At 42.9% G+C, this 16,956-nt stretch overlaps 1 protein-coding gene across 15 annotated transcripts in view; it reads left to right on the forward strand.

Moving 5' to 3' along the window:
- NRG1 (neuregulin 1) overlaps positions 1-16,956 on the forward strand; it is a 1,145,505-nt gene that overhangs the window by 900,753 nt on the left and 227,796 nt on the right. For 6 of the 15 annotated variants that reach the window (XM_086380961.1, XM_086380960.1, XM_086380969.1 and 3 more), the window contains exon 1: positions 11,055-11,686. The exons of the other annotated variants lie outside the window; for them this stretch is intronic. In XM_086380961.1, the coding sequence (XP_086237087.1) occupies positions 11,587-11,686 (100 nt within the window). In that variant the 5' untranslated portion in view covers positions 11,055-11,586. Of the gene's footprint in view, positions 1-11,054; positions 11,687-16,956 lie in introns of those variants that run through there. 15 annotated transcript variants of the gene reach the window in all.

Raw genomic sequence — 16,956 nt, forward strand, 5'->3', positions numbered from 1 at the left:
GGTGTTGTTTTTCTAGTGCCTCCTGCAGGCGGGACGTTGACTCACATGAGCTCATTTAGTTCTCCCCACAGTGATCTGTTACAGTGGGTGGCCTAGTCCCCCTATTACAGTTGAGGAGACACATGTGAAGGGGCAGAGTCAGAATTCAAAGTTGTGTCTGCTTCGCTGGTGCTCTCTTGAGGACAGGCTTCCATCTAAAGGTTCAAGGTGGAGACCATGACTCTCAGAGGTTCTCAAACACTTACACAGAGAGTACAGGATGGTAGATGAGGCTGGTGAGACCAGCAGTCTCTGAGACAGAGGCTATTTTAACCAATCGTAAAACATCAACTCTATAAAGGGACCCTACATCTCCCTTCTAGAGTTATCATTAAAGTTTTCAGAAATCAAGATGAAGGCTTGGCATCGTAAAGTTGTTTTTCTTTACAGGGGAATTTACAGATAAGGGATGAGTTGACCTTTATAATACCTATTATGATGGTTAATGAGAAAATTATTGATATTATTATATGTTTGCTTCTTTTTAATATGAGCAAATCAGGCACAGAGTAAGTAAATGCGGGGGCTCAAATGGATAAGAACATAAAAATGTAGTGACAGAAACCAACTTGCCTTGTTCTTGAGTCCTGCTAACTATATCTCTGGTTGAACAAGTCAATTAAGATTGAGCTCATAATGAGAACCTCCTGTATAGCACGGGGAACTCTAAGTGTTCTGTGGTGACCTAAATGGGAAGGCAATTGAAAGAAGAGGGCATATATGTATACATGTGGCTGATTCACTTTGCTGTACAGCAGAAACTAACACAACACTGTAAAGCAACTATACGCCAATAAAAATTTTTTAAAAAGATTGAGTTCATATAGCTGCAGAGCTGGGAAACGTTTTGATTACTTTGTGAAAGCCCCCGTTGCATTGGGGTAAAAAGGTAAATTTGGAAAGATTTCAAACTCTTGCAACTGCTGCTCAATCGCTCTGAAATGGAATTTCATGTAAATTGGGAATTCTTTGAATACATTTACATCCTATTCATTTTAATAAACGTATGTCAGATGTGTACTTTATGAGATAGCGCGATGATTCTTTAGGCATCATTCCTGTGGAGCAGAGAGACAGGCTTGAAAACAAACAATGACAATCAGAAAGGTGCTGAGCTGAGAAGATGTATAAGGAAGATGCACACACAGCAGCAACCAATTCTGTGAGGGAGCATCAGAGAAAAACAGAAAAGGTGGGTTTTGAGTAGGGTCTGCCTACTAGGCAGGAAAGGGAAAGAATTTCTGTGCTGTGCTTAGTCACTCAGTCGTGTCCAACTCTTTGCAACCCCGTGGACTGTGGCCCGCCAGGATCTTCTGTCCATGGTTATTCTCCAGGCCAGAATACTGGAGTGGGTTGCCATGCCCTCCTCCAGGGGATCTTCCCAACCCAGGGATGAAACCCAGGTCTCCCATACTACAGGAGGATTCTTTAAAGAATTTCTACGGAGAAGGAAAAACAGACTTAAAGCTACAAAAGTAAGAAAAATATAGTTCAGTGTGAGCAGAGTATACCAAACACCAGGAGAAGAGAGAAAAGAGGTTGAATATTTATGCAGCACTTAAATTGGGAAGGACTTGACTACCCTCTAAGGAGAAGTTTCAACTTTATGGCAACAGGAAGCCAATAGAGATGTTACATAAAGGATGACAAGATAATAGCTGTATTTTAGAAGATTAATTCTAGTAGCAGGAAGGAGGATGGCTGCCTGGGAGAATGGAAACTGAAGCAGTAAGAGGGGAATTTGGAAAAGGTCTGTTACAGAATGACTGAGCACCCAGATCAGGGGAGAAGCAAAGGAGACAGACGATGAGGGTAAAAACTGCTTCTGACAAAGAGTGCTGGGACTGGGGCACCAAATGGGTGAAATCAGGAGAAGAAAGGGGTATGTGAGAAGAAAAATGACACCTAGTTTCTGATCTTCAACGATGTCTGCTTTTGGGGGAGTGGGAAATGGAAGAATGGAAATTGATTGTTTAGTTTGAGGTATCTGGAAACAGAGGCTTGGAGTTTAGGATAAAAATTACACACACACACACGTTTGTGAATTACCAACATTTGATATTGTGGCAGTGAGTGACATTTTTCTAAGACTATTGTGTATTTAAGAAAAAAAATAGATTTTTGTACAGCACATGGAACTCTGCTCAATGTTACATGGCAGTCTGGATTGAGGGGGGACAACTGGTACATGTATGGCTGAGGCCCTTTGCTGTTCACCCGAAAACTATCACAATATTGTTAATCCATTATACCCCAATAGAAAATAAAGTTTAAATTTTAAAAAAAGAAAAAAAGTTTTAAGTATTGGGTCATGAACCAGCATTTACGATACAAGTAGGGGAAAAAAAAATCAGGAAAAGGAGACAGAGAAAATTCTGCCACTAAGATACTACTCTGGGCTTCCCAGGTGGTGCTAGTGGTAAAGAACCTGCCTGCCAATGCAGGAGACCTAAAGAGACACGGGTTTGATCCCTAGGTGGGGAAGATCCCTAGGTGGGGAAGATCCCCTGGAGAAGGGCATGGCAACCCACTCCAGTATTCTTGCCTGGAGAATCTCATGGACAGAGGAGCCTGGTGAGCTACGGTTCATAAGGTCACAAAGAGTCAGACACGACTGAAGTGAGTTAGCATGTACACATGCAAGATATTACTATGAGTCCTAGGAGAAGGTTTTAAGATGATGTTTGTATCAATGTTCCAAGCATGAGGATTAAGATGATGATGCTTCATATGACAATTAGGATGGCACTGGTGAATTCTGAGTAGTGCCATGAGGTTGGTGGTGAATTGGGAGAGCAGATAGATTCCTTGAGCTGATAGAAAAGAACGGAGAGTGTTTGGTCATAAAGGGAAAGGAAGGGACAAGAGAGGATTTTTTTTGTCCCAGCTCTTTGTTAGAATGGAGAAAGAGAGTGTTCACGGAGAAAACTGAGTAATTGGAGTGACCTGGCATTAGAGATTGGTGGGCGGATTCAGCAGTAGGACAAGCAAGGGAAAGAATTAGTAATAGTTTGATGACAAGGTCTTAGGTAAGAGGGGGGGAAAGTACATTTTAAAAGAAAATGAGTTGAGAGAAGATATTTATTCTTTACCTTGCACTTCTGAGATAGAACTGTAGTTTTCGTACCCATAATAAGCACACACAGATGTAAATCCTAGCCCGTTGCAGGCTCTCAGGGGTTTACTTACTATTATGAAAATAAAGCTGACAGCTGATTTCCACCTCATTCTATTAGATGATCTTTTGGAAACCACAACAGATACAACAGGAAAAAAAAAAAAAAAAAGATGGTGGAATTCTAAAGCAAGATAATTACCACCTAAGTAAAAGAGAGTTTCTCTTCCAACCTACAATACCTACAATACCAGGGCAGGTTTTGGTCAGTCTTGAAGATGTAAGTCCCAGATGGACAGAAAGAATTATTTGTACCTGCTTCACAGGATCTCACAGAGTTCAAATCGCTTTAGGATTGAACGAAGAACACTCACAAATGCTCATCCAAATGAACTTCTTAGACATTCAGTTGAATATCTAGGTTCCAGAACACCCCCAGAATTTCTCAAAAAACCAAAGAATCTTACATGATAGTTAAGACACTAGGCAAGACCAGAGCATCCTGGACCATTTGAAAGAGGTAATCTCCATCTTGTATTTATGGGAAAGAGTTGGAACAAACTGAGTCTTTATGATTAAGCAGAAAAGACAACATTTTCCATAAGAATGTAATCTTCTGCATGGTTGGTCCCCAGTTATTTTTTGGATGGTCATTTAGTTTCTGTCAAGTTAGCTAATTATTCTGCTAAATCATTTTTACAGGATGACTTGCTTTCTTGAGTTGTTAATACTTGTGAAATTCTTCTCCCAAATGAATAAGGATTGAAAGATGTATATTTTTTAACACACACATATACAAAATTTCCCAAACATCTAGTGTGTTGAAAGTTGGTCCGTTGCAAAGGAACCAGAATTCTAGGCCAGGGTCCAGGGGTGGAGATGACTATAACATTCCACTGAGAGCTTCACTCTTGGCTCTGAGCTCAAAACGAAAAATCCCTCATCAAGTCAGAAACATGAAGTATGGGGCTCTAACTTGAACAGGAACTGAAAAAAAAAAAAAAAAAAAAAAGGCGGGGAGAGTAGTATTCGTAAGGATTTAGTAAGGAAGTTAGAAGGAATTATGTGGGAAAGAAGGAAAAAGAATAACTGTGGTGTTATTACATGCCTGGGCCAGGTACATAATATTGTGGGTCAGAGTTTCATTTCATACAGACCAGTTATCATGATGACATTGTGAAGCAATTTCCTATATACTATAATCTGTTTTGGAAATGCTTTCTACCAGGTGTCTCTTCTGGGACATACCAAAGCAAGGAGTTGATCTGTTAAATTACTCACACTGTTCAAATATTTGAAGTACTAATTCATCACTCACGACCTTAAATTTGTATTTTCACATCATTATAAATTCAACAGGGGTGAATCTTTCCACAATAATGAATAAAGTGACTCTTGAAAGGAAAGATGTTGACCTTGGAGATGATCTTGTGGGATGACTCTGAAAAGACATTGAAGCATCTGAATCTCTCTCTGGGCTGTATATTAGATGTTCAGAGTCCGAACTCCACGCATGTACGGACAGATCCATTGTTATATGGACATACCTAGTGGGGAGTGAGGAAAATATCAGGGGAGTTAAATTTAAACACAAAGATAATTGCAAGGTGGTTACTTGGAGCAACTTACTAAAGTGGCTGTATATGGACTTACCACTAGTCTGTAAAGTGAAAAATAATCCTATGGGATTATATGATGCCAAGGCTAGAAAGGGCTTTTTAACTCTCTGTTAACAATAATGTGTTGAAAGGTTTTCATTATCATTTTGTTAGAACAGCCTTGCTAAAACCTGGTCTCTCTGTCACATCATACAAATGCAAGGGAGGAAATGGAGCCAATAAATGTAATCTACAGGTGAAGTTTGCAGAGGCAATTTAGTAGAAAAGGTAAGTATTTTTGTGGGATTTTAACATTTCACAGAAATTATCACCTCACCTCTTAAAGTTTTGAGAAGTTATCAAAATCTGATCAATTAGTCAGGGGTTTTATTCTGCACATTTCTTCCTGGGGAGGCTTATTCAATAGAAATTATCCCAAAATGTCATGCCTGGTACCACAAGCATCATTATTTAAAAATTTGACCAAATAAACATAAGCATGGGATTCCCTAGTAGCTCAGATGGTAAAACTTCCACCTGCAATGCTGGAGACCTAGGTTCAATCCCTGGGTCAGGAAGATCCCCTGGAGAAGGAAATGGCAACTCACTCCAGTATTCTTGCCAGGAGAATCCCATGGACAGAAGAGCCTGGTGGGCTACAGTCCATGGGGTTGCAAAGAGTCAGACACGACTGAGTGACTCACACACAAACATAAGCAAACACACATATACATATATATATAGTGTTATATACTATAAATGAAAGCAATTCTGTTTATCCTCACTTATTCACCAATTAACAAAATATATGTAATTGTCTATGATGAAATAAGCACAGTGCTAGAGATATACCATAGAATATAAAATAGTCTTTGCCCTCAAAAAAAGTAATGTCCAGTGGGAACAGGTCATTGTAAAAAAAAAAAAAAAATCACAAAAACACTGTACAAAAAGTCACAAAAAGATCCTTGTAAAAATAAAAAACACACACTAATGGGACTTCCCTGGGGGTCCAGTGGTTAAAATTCTGTGCTGTCAATGCAGGGGCATGGGTTCAATCTCTGGTTGGGGAACTAAGATCCCACATGCTGTGCAGCACAGCATTAATAATTAATTTTTAAAAAATTAAAAATAACCACACACAGAATTAATTACAAGCTAGAAGAAATGTTATGGAGGAGACATAAGAATGGAGTGGGAGATTAAAATTGGTTTCAAAGGAATGGAAAGCTCTTCTAAACAATTGAAATTTAGGTGGAGCCTGAGAGAAAGTGGAATTAGACCCAAAATGGGAGATGTGGGAAAATTCAAGCAGAGGAAACAGCAAGTGCAAAGGCACTGAGGCTGAAAAGAACAACAAGCATCAGAGGCATGTTTCCAAGAAGCCTTCATGCATGGGGCACAGAGAGTGAGAGATGAAGCATAGTTAGTTCAGGCTGGACTTAGTGCCTAGCCCTTCAAGGACACTGCCTGTGGTTCTGGGAAGCAAAGGATGACTGGGTTAGATTTGCATTTCAAAAAGACATGGACTGCTGTCTGTAGCAAAATAATTGGAGGGAGCAGGAGTTCGAGTGGAAAGCTTTAAGATGATCAAAGCAAAGATAGGATGAAGGCTGGGATTTGGGTGGTTCTTAGTAAAGAAAATAAAAGGAGACAAGTTACAATGACAGGACTTGGGAAGGGGTTGGCTTCAGAAAGGAGGTGTCAAAGATGATTGTCAGGGTAGGTGATTGGTAATTGACTGATTGAAATGCTAATATGAGAACCAGGCTTTTTATGTTCACCTTATTCTATTTAAATTCATTCTATGCAAACCAGTTAGTCCTTACTAGGAGCAATGTATGGTGCTGGGAATTCTCATGGATAAGCGATATAAAAAAAAAAGTAGATAAAGTGATATATATAATTTCTACCTTTTAGTAGATAAAGTGATATATATAATTTCCACCTTTTATAGATTCACAATCAAATAGTGTTTCTCCCTTCTAATAGATGAAATAATAACTATATGCCACAAACATAGGTGTTTATACACAAATGCACATGTCTACACACATGTATGTCTACATGCATATATGTGCATATATGGGTTTCCCAGGTGGCTCAGTGGTAAAGAATCTGCCTGCCGATGCAGGAGACATGGGTTTGATCCCTGGGTGGGGAAGATCCCCTGGAGAAGGAAATGGCAACCCATTCCAGTATTTTTGCCTGAGAAATTACATGGACAGAGGAGCCTGGTAGGCTACAGTCCACGGGGTCACAAAAGAGTCAGACACGACTTAGTGACTAACAATGACAACAACATGTGCAATATATGTGTATATATATTTGAGGTATTTGTATCACAGATATTAAGTATATATTGAAAGGAGATGAAGAATATAAAAATAAGTAATTAGTGTGGAGTTCAGAAAGATAAATCAAAAAATTATGTGAGATTGTATTCTTAAAAGAAATTAAAATGTTTCAAAGACTATTAAGTTTTACATCTCCAACTTATTACAGATCAGATTTATGACTTTAGCCCTGTTTTTCGAAGTGTCCACAAAAAGAAATTAGACTCTAGTATTCAGATGTATAATCCATTTTTTATTCTATGATGTATCCCTATAATCATGAGAGTAATCCTATCATTAATAATAATGATAAATAATAACAATCATTGGTGTGGGATGTTTACAAATCATACACAGCAGAAAAGCGTAAATGCAGATTTCATTTTAGTGTTGTTGAAATGTAACCTTTTTTTTTAACCTATTTAGTATTTTTCTTAGGATTCTAAACTCATAATTTGTTAGCAAACTGACTTCACAGCAGACCGACTCTTCACAGCAGACCGAACATGACTGGTTCATAACTCTGTTGAATATTTTCCAGATGTACTGGAGGACACCATCGCCAGTTTTGCAAGGGTATCTTGTTGGTCAGAAGCCTTTTGTTTAACAAACTCAGCTTGGGTGTTTATTCTAAGAGTCTAACTAAACATAGAGGACAATTGCTAATCAGTGAATTCTTAAGGCTACTTTTATTTCATCCTCCTTACACAATAGTCTTTGCTTGTTTCAGTTTTGTGTGTTTCCCTTTGATTGCTTGTTAATATCTTTTCTGTAGTGATAGTATGTGAAAGTAGTATCTAATCTCTGAATTAGTATATAATTGTTGATCATCACTATAATTGTGCAGATAGTGGAATATACTTGGAATCACTAGTAGTGAATTTGCCATTCACATGAAACTAAGGAAGTTTCAGGGCCTTGGATTTCCTTTAATAGTGTTGGATCTAAATTTGTATTTTTAATTTTTAAAAAAATCTCTCAAATCTTAAGAGCTTCAGGTCTTAGAAAACTTATCTGGGTCTGCTTTTCATCTGTATTGTAATAATTAATTTGTTTTTATGCTTTTCTTACATCGTTTTGGCTTTATGAAAATGGGTCAATTTTTTTTTCTGTCTACTATCTAGCATTTAGTTCAGTAAATGTGAATTAGTGAATAAGTCATGTGCCTTTACTATTACACTTGGAAACATTTAACAAAATTATTAACTCATCATGTTCTATCTGCTGTGAAGAGTCAGTCTGATAACAAAATTTTGAGTTTAAAATCCTAAGAAAAATCCTAAAAAGGTAACATTCAAACAACACTAAAATGTGTGTGGTAAGGGAGATTTTCTTTTGTATCCATGCATCTTTATGAATAACTATTTTGTTGCAAAGTTTAAAAAATAATAAATTATCTTGTTAGTTAGTTTTTAAAGTTCAAAATGTCTGCAGAATTTTAAATGAGATTCCCATACTGTCAATATGTACAATACTTTGCAAAAATGTAAAATATGGTCACGTTAATGTACTTTTCATTCTTCTTTCTTTTTTCTTTGCAAAATTTTCTTGAAGTGTTTTCCAAATGGGAATGAATGAGAGAAAAGGTATATTTGACCAGTTTCATAGATTCTAAGAGTGCTTCTAATAGCTAAAACATAGCCAAAGAAAAGTGTTAAAGCTTATGATAGCATTTATTTTAAGCTGTCACTTACTATAACATCTCCATTTTGTCTTTATTTCTCAAGTTGCTTATTTATAAATCTCCACTCTGTTTTTCAGGAGTTGACATATGTTGACAGGCTAACAATATATTACCTGAGAACTGATATACCCTGTATAATATATCCTCTAAGAGCTGAACAATACATAGTAAGTTAACAAACATATACTATGAAGAAAAGTCATTATTTCTAAAGGGAGGTTCATATTTTGATTTTCAAGAAAGGAAAAAAATTTCCCTCCTTTCTCCATCCTGTTCTGATCATTTCCAAAGTTTGATAAAAATGTAAAACAACAAAAAATTCATCTGCTACTTCCTGACCACAGAGGTGAATAATTTAAGAATCATCTCATTGGGTTTTCTAACAGCTTCCTATTTTATCTGGAAAGATCTGAAACTTCATTTTTTAATTCCAAAATACATTTCTGCTTTATATCCTTCAATTCTAAAATAATGCTACATCTGCTAATCTGTAGCAATCAAATACTAAGCACTTACAGGGTCTCCAATCCTGGAGGAAAAGTTTCCTTTTTGAAAGGATTCCCCTTTTCTGAGCTTTGCTGTTTCCTGTTTGTTAAGTAGTGGCCCCACCTGGGAAAGCAGAGTTATTTCAGCCATCATTCACTCTCAGTTTACATTAGACTCTGTGGAGTATTATAGTGCTATTCAATATTCATAATCTCCCAGACTTTGCTGTTTTTATGGCCCAGTATAATTTATATGTGGTGTTTGTTGGAACGTTATCAGAAGCTATTTGGACATAACATTTTTCACAATAAATAATGATGGCACTACTGCTAAAATATCTTTTATTAACTTAATTCACCCAGTAGAATTGGTGTTTAAAACAATGCAAATTAAAGGTGAAAAAAAATCATTCTTAATTTAGGGCAGGTTTTAAATAAATGTCCTCCGTGCCTTACATAGCAAGAAGGCACCCAGATTTCATCTTTATTTGAAGGGTGACATTTAAAAAAATACACTAAGAAGGTTGTATGTAGGTAATGGTTCCTTTAGCATTCATCCCAGAGGATGGAAAATCAGGAGCAAATCCCTTTTAAAGAGGAGGAAGTAAATTTCACATAGGGATGGTTGGTACTCACCTCTTACAGACAACACCATGGGAGCCTGCACATGACCGTTCTAACTTAGCCACAGCTGTCATCTTAACTAGAACAGAACGTTTTCTTTACTTGATTCTGGATCATTCCGCCCTGCGGATCACCCTGACCTTTCCCTGTTGTCCTTCGCGGCAGGGTGCTAACGTTTTCTGGATTTCACTGCTCTTTAGAATTCTCCACCAGAGGGAGGACAAGGGAAGCGAAGCAGGTTTCACCCGCAGTTCTGAGGGAACTTTGAATCCCAAAAAACTAGAAGGATCTCCGGTCTGTCTCACCACTCCACCTCCCTGTACTCTTTCACAGCAGAACGGAGGGACTCCAGCTATCTCGGTAATTTTATCGCGGACTGCTTTTCAACCAGGGTTTTATCAGTTGACTTACAACTTAAGTAAGTTACAGTGAGAGACACTTTGGGAGGGCCCCCCATCCTACCCGTTGCAGAGAACAGGTTATTCTTTTAGGAAAAGCTGAAGATGAGAATTCTGGCAGGCACGTTGCTAAATACAGGAAAGCGGGGCACAGACACATCCGAGGAGCAGTTGAACGACCTTGGAGCCCTCTAATCATCCTTACGGTTCCCTGAGCCCTTCCTCTATCCACAACTGCCTCACTCAGTCCCCTTTCCACCCAGGAGTTTCTCTTTGCCCTGCGTGCGCGTAGGGTTTTTCACGAAAGTCAGAAAGGACCGAAAGCCAAACTCCAAGGGGAAAAACAGCAACCGTTCCTTTCCTTCCCACGGGTTCCAAGCCTTGATTTGGCGGGCAGGTGTCAGAGAGGCAAACTTTTGACTCCAGTAATTTTCTCTGCTTTGCAGGGCAGGGACCAGCCCTCCGGGGCGCTGCCTGGCGGGGAAGGGGCGCTAGGAACGGGAGCCCCCGCGTCCCTTCCCGGGTCTCAGGATCTCCCGGGGCCGCGCGCCCCGGTTCCCGCGGGCGCCGCCGCGGCGGCTGCGCGCAGCTTCCAGCGACCTCTGTCGGGGGTGCCCGGCAGCCGCCCCGCGCGCCGCCCCCCGCCCGGCCGGGCTCGGGGAGGGAAAGGGGCTGCGCCCGGGAGCGCCGAGCCCAGGCTCCTCCCGGTGGCGTGTCCGCGCCTCAGGGTGGGGGTGTGGTGGGGACGAGGGAGGGGGCGAGGCCAGGGGAGGGCGAGAAGGAGGCGCCAGCGTCCAACCTGCGGGTGGGTGGCGGTGGGGCAATTGAAAAAGAGCCGGCGAGGAGTTTCCCCCCCCAACTTGTCGGAACTCTGGGCTCGCGCGCAGGGCAGGAGCGGAGCGGCGGCGGCTGCCCAGGCGATGCGAGCGCGGGCCGGACGGTAATCGCCTCTCCCTCCTCGGGCTGCGAGCGCGCCGGACCGAGGCAGCGACAGGAGCGGACCGCGGCGGGAACCGAGGACTCCCCAGCGGCGCGCCAGCAGGAGCCACCCCGCGAGCGCGCGCGACCGCGGGACGGAGCGCCCGCCAGTCCCAGGTGGCCCGGACCGCACGTTGCGTCCCCGCGCTCCCCGCCGGCGACAGGAGACGCTCCCCCCCAGCGCCGCGCGCGCCTCGGCCCGGTCGCTGGCCCGCCTCCACTCCGGGGACAAACTTTTCCCGAAGCCGATCCCAGCCCTCGGACCCAAACTTGTCGCGCGTCGCCTTCGCCGGGAGCCGTCCGCGCAGAGCGTGCACTTCTTGGGCGAGATGTCGGAGCGCAGAGAAGGCAAAGGCAAGGGGAAGGGCGGCAAGAAGGACCGAGGCTCCGGGAAGAAGCCCGTGCCCGCGGCGGGCGGCCCGAGCCCAGGTGAGTGCGCCGCGCGGCCGGGGCTCCGCGAGCCTGCTCCTCCTTTTTTCCCTCCTCCTCCTTCTCGGATGCCGTCGCCTCTCCCTCGCCCGCCCGCGCGCCCTGTGCACCCGGCTCCTGGCTCTGCTCCCGGGCGTCCGCAGGGCCGGGCGATGCTCGCTCCTCCCTGGAGCCGCCCCTTACCTGGGCGCCGAGCCCCACCCGGGCGTCCGCGCCCCGCGCGCCGGGTGAGGGCGGCAGCCGGGCCCGCGCCCCGGGAGGATCCGGACGGGCCGCGCTCCCTGGCACGGCCTTTGCCCAGCGCCGCAGAGCAGAGCCTCAGCGGGAGCCGGACCTGGCGTGCCGGAGCGGAGGCCGGGTGCGCGCTGGTTCTGCGCCAGCTGCGCTTTGCACGGGGCCCGCCTGCCCTCTAGCGAGAAAAGCGGGAACGGGTGTCCCCCCTTCCAAGCGCCTGGCTCGGAAGAAGGGGTGCTCTAGAGAGAGGCCACGAGAGCGCTCGCGCAGCGGTGTTTTGGGCTCCGGGGAGGGACTGCAGGGTCCGGGTGTGCACGGACGTTCACCCTGCGTCAGCCGGGCGGTACTGGTGTTCGGATCAGCGGAGAGAGATTCCTAGAGGTCAGCGAAGCAGATCAAACCCAGCCCAGTGCCAGGACTCAGGTCCACTCCAAAACGGTTCCAAACTTTCGGCTTTGCAGTTCTATTTCTCGTGACCTCTTTGATCAATACGGTTAATTTATGTTCCCAAGAGATGCCCATAAGGCAAAAGTTCACCTGAACTTTTGAACCCAGTTGCTCGCTGGGTGTAATAGAAAAGGAAGCGCAGTTGAGACTTAGAGAAAAGTCTACTGTTGGGTCATCAGAACACGGACGTGAGTGACAGTTTCACCGTCTGTTTCACTGAGAAGGTCTGATGCTGTAGACATTACCTTGGACCTAGGAGGCACTCCATATAGATACTTGATTATGAGTGATTCAGTGAAGATGCTAAAAAAAGGCGGGGGGGGGGGGTAGGGAGAAGAATATCAGGGCTTTTTTCTGCCTCTGCGATTCCCAATTCTTAATTGATCCAAATACCAGTAAGTCACTTAGAACATCCCCCAGCACAGTTTATAAAGCGCTTGTGAGGAATTAATTCAATAGCACTTGGTAGTACCATGACTGAGAAAGATAACAGAGGTATTTGCCTGTTCCTTGCAGGAAGAAAACAAGATTTGCCTAGTCCTCTTGTTGGCATCACTGAGAGCATTTCAGAGCCGGGCTTATTGGCAGAGACCTTAAGCAGGTTTTGAGCAAAACAAATTGAACAGAGAGTAATTGTTTGGCCACTGACCGACCGTTCCTGCGCCTGTTTCTGTGATAAGATACTGCTGATCCGCTTCACCTTCCTTACCTTGCACTAGTCCTTAGGAGGATGTAATTGAAATTTTCCTTACCTCCCCCAATTTTGGAGATACCCCATCGCGGTTTATTCAAGCAGGGCTGAAATGGGGGAGCTGGATTAGCAACCTCCCTAAGTGACATTCTCTACTGCCCTTTCATAGGTCAGCCTAGTGAGTGAAAGAGCTCTTAGACCTAACCACGAGGGTAAAGTTGTTAAGAGTTTTTTTGCGGGGCTCTTTAAGTGTTGCCCTGTCCTGCCTGGGAAGACTCCGCCTTCAGAAGTTTCTAGGGTCTTCTGGAGGTGGTCTGATGAATTAAGGAGGGGATGGTGGTTTGAAGTAGCATCTCTTTCAGTCTGCACTTTGTCAAGGCTTCAGGGCAGCAGTGCCTTACTTAACATAGGCATTTCAGATAAGCACCCCTGGAGGTGGGAGATACTTTAAGAGCCAGCAGGCATTTCTGGGCCCTACAGACCTCCTCTACTAGGTCGGCAGCTGTGTGAGGACCATCTAATGTTGTCTCCTGACACGGGGTCGCAGAGCTTCCTTGGTGACTCTCACTGTGCTATGCAGTTCCATCGCTGTAATCCCCTTTAAACCAGATAGATTGGCATCTTTAAGTGACATTTTGTCTTTATTTTTTCAACTTTTTATTTTGTATCGGGGTATAGCCGATTAGCAATGTTGTCATGGTTCTAGGCGAACAGCGAAGGGACTCAGCCATACATACACATGTATCCATTCTCCCCTGAACTCCCCTCCCGTCCAGTCTGCCAAGTAACTGAGCAGAGTTCCCTGTGCTGTACAGTAGCACAGGTCCTTGTTGGTTATCCATTTTAAACATAGCAGTCTGCACTTGTCCATCCCAAACAAATGAACTTACTTACAAAACAGAAAGAGACTCACAGACTTAGAGAAGAAACTTATGGACTTAGAGAAGAAACGTATGGTTGCCCGCTCCGGGGCGGTGGGGGTGGGGAAGAATGAGGGGAAGGGATAGTTAAGTGTTGTTTTCTTTACCATCTTCCCAGAGAATCTGGGGTGAACTTGGCTCTAGATTAGCTTTTGGTGTGTTTGTCTCTTTTCCATCGGGTGGGTTGTCTTCTTTGGGGAGTAACTTTTTACCCCTCCTCCAAGGCCCCTTGTTCTTGTTAAACCCTAAAAACCAGATAAGAATATTTATTCTTCATTGGACTCAAAAAGAGCCATCAACTGAAAACCTGCTTTAGGTAACAGCACATGGCATTAAGTAGTACTGCTTGGAAATCACTGTTTGTTGCTTCTTGTCCTTTCCCTTGTAATGCTGTCAGCATACTTTCCCTTATCTTAGGAGAATAAATAACTGAGAGCCACAGTGGTTTGCGAGAGGAAAAACACACCTCTTTGTCAAGGTTTTTTGCACTCTTTAGTCCTCAGGCATTCTCAAAGGAAATGACCTCTAGAGGCCATGATTATAACATTGCCACTTGTAGTACCAGCTCGAATTAGGACTTACGAGGACACCCATCTCTTAAATAGCTCCCCCATCAGTGTCCTTCAATCCCAAGTTTCATCTCTTTCTTTAAACAGCCGCTGAAACTTTCTGTCCTCTATGAAGCCCATGCAGCGGCCAGGCCTCCCTTTGGATGTTATAATATTACTTCATGACAGTCAAGGGAGAGATAAGATTCAGAGAACTCAGCCACTCAGCCCTGCTGTGTGCCGTATTATATGCAGAGGCATAAACACATCTGTTGGAGGGATCGTTTCGGGGGGGAAAAGGCTTCTTTAACTTTCATGCGACATGTGTGACTGATACGTGATACATACGTAGCTATGTTTCATAGCATCACATTTTTCTACAATTAACTGAATATTGAATTGCATACTATTGGGGCTGCAGATGTTCAGCAGCATTATCTCTGCTGCAGTAATGGCTCTAATAGGTCCCAAGCCCTTGGGGTCATTGATTCTTCTTCTTTGCTAAAAAAAAAAAAAAAAACCTCAGCATTATCCTGGGCTTTGTAACTCAAATCCATGTACCAAGAGCCCTGTAACTTCCTGCGTCTCTTGCATGGACTTCCCATGTCCAGGCTCTTCATCTTGATTCAGCTCAACAGACTTTGTCTCTCGAAGCCTGAATTGCAAACCCAGAGCTTCACCCTCCTCCCCAAATTTGGTGTCTGGCTCTAAGCTTCTTTTATGAACCTCTGCTTGCTGATGTTTTTGTTTCTTTAAAACATGCAAAGTATTCTTTTTTCCTCTTAAATGACCTGGAACCAACTCATTATCAAGCCTAGCTTAGTTCTAGAACTACTAGGTCTCCCTTCATCTCTGGCATCAGGGGTCATTTGTAAGTACAAGTGGTGGATACATCAAGACCCTTAATATACCAAATGAGTAGAAGCTGGCCAGGTGCTCCCCCGGTGACATCACCCACCTGTTTTGTTAACTCGGTGTCTCCCCAGGCTGAAGTGCTTGTCAACATTCTTGGGTATAAAGTGCGCCGTCACGATTAGGGCAGCATGTGTTCTCAGAACAGAAAGAATGCCCCGTGATCTGTTTTCAGCCTGCTGGCTTGTAACCGCTTAGATTATGTAATTACGAAATGCATTAAATGTTCACTTTAGAATGAAGTTGGGTTTATTTTGGAGAATGGTTTTAAAGCAGAAAGAGTGGGAGAAACTTGAGATACTGTTCTGCTATCTGCAAAATGAGAAGAGGATACTGATGGAAAAATGGGGAGAAAAGAAACACAAAATATGTATGTAATTAGAAAATATTGAACCAATGTGAAAGCAGTGAACATGTTATTACATGCCAGGCACTGGGATGGACACTTTTATACTTCTTAATAAGGGAGCTGCTATTCATTCACTACCCTACCATGTTCCAGGCAATGTAACACATGCTCCTGTCCTTTAGTATGAAATTGCCTCACTATTACAGGATCCCTAGTCCTTAGCACTACAGCCGGATTGCCTGGGTTTAAATCCTAGTTCTGCTGCTCTTTACTTGTATAGTCATGGTCAACTTACTTAATCTCTCCATGGCCGTTTCCTTATTTGTAAAATTGGGATCATAATCATATTATCGTAAAGTTGTTCTGAGGCTTAAACGAGATAACAGCAGTAGTAAGTGCCCCATCAATATCCAAAGCGTCTATGCCTTTGCCAAGATATTTGATTAAAATTTTCCAAATTCACCTTTTATGGTAAAAAATAATCCACAGCTGGCCTTAGATGAGAGTGAGTATAAATATTAATATCTACTACCTGTAAATAGAGAGAAAAGTGGATAAGTATGTCAAATACCATCACTGCATATATGTATTATGAAAACAGTCCTGAATGGAGTCTAAATATTGAAAGTAGAGTGAGGTGCAACATCATTTTATCTCTGGCTGAAAAAGGTTGAGGTTTCAAGCTCGAGAAGGTTTGAAACATGAGTCCTTTTCTGATCACACTGAAGAGTCGATGCTTATATAGAATGTAAGTGTAGTCTTCTCTTTGGGGACTAGTACCAATTGAAAAGGAAACTGTGTATCGACATGCTCTTGGTTATCTTTTAATCAAGTGTAACCGTATATTGCCAGCAAGGTTCATAGAATCCAGTGCAGGTATTTCTAAATATAAAGAAAATAATTAATATTAAAAAATCTATATATTTCATTATTTTATCCCCCTACCCCTCTCTAGAATGGCTATAGGCTGCATGTCTGTGCTCAGTCTCTGTGACCCCATGGACTGTATCCCACCAGGCTCCTCTGTCGATGGGATTCTCCAGGCATGGGTACTAGAGTGCCATTGGTAATGCTTAAAAGTTCTAGGAGTGTGAATCTTAGCACATCCATGTTTTATTAGCATTCTCAAAGTCACAGGTGAAATTTGACACTAACAGTATCAAGAGTTA

Source organism: Bos grunniens, chromosome 27 (genome assembly GCF_055505025.1).
Source record: "Bos grunniens cultivar Pamir isolate PY7600 chromosome 27, Bosgru_T2T1.0, whole genome shotgun sequence".
In the NCBI taxonomy this organism is placed as follows: Eukaryota; Metazoa; Chordata; class Mammalia; order Artiodactyla; family Bovidae; genus Bos; species Bos grunniens.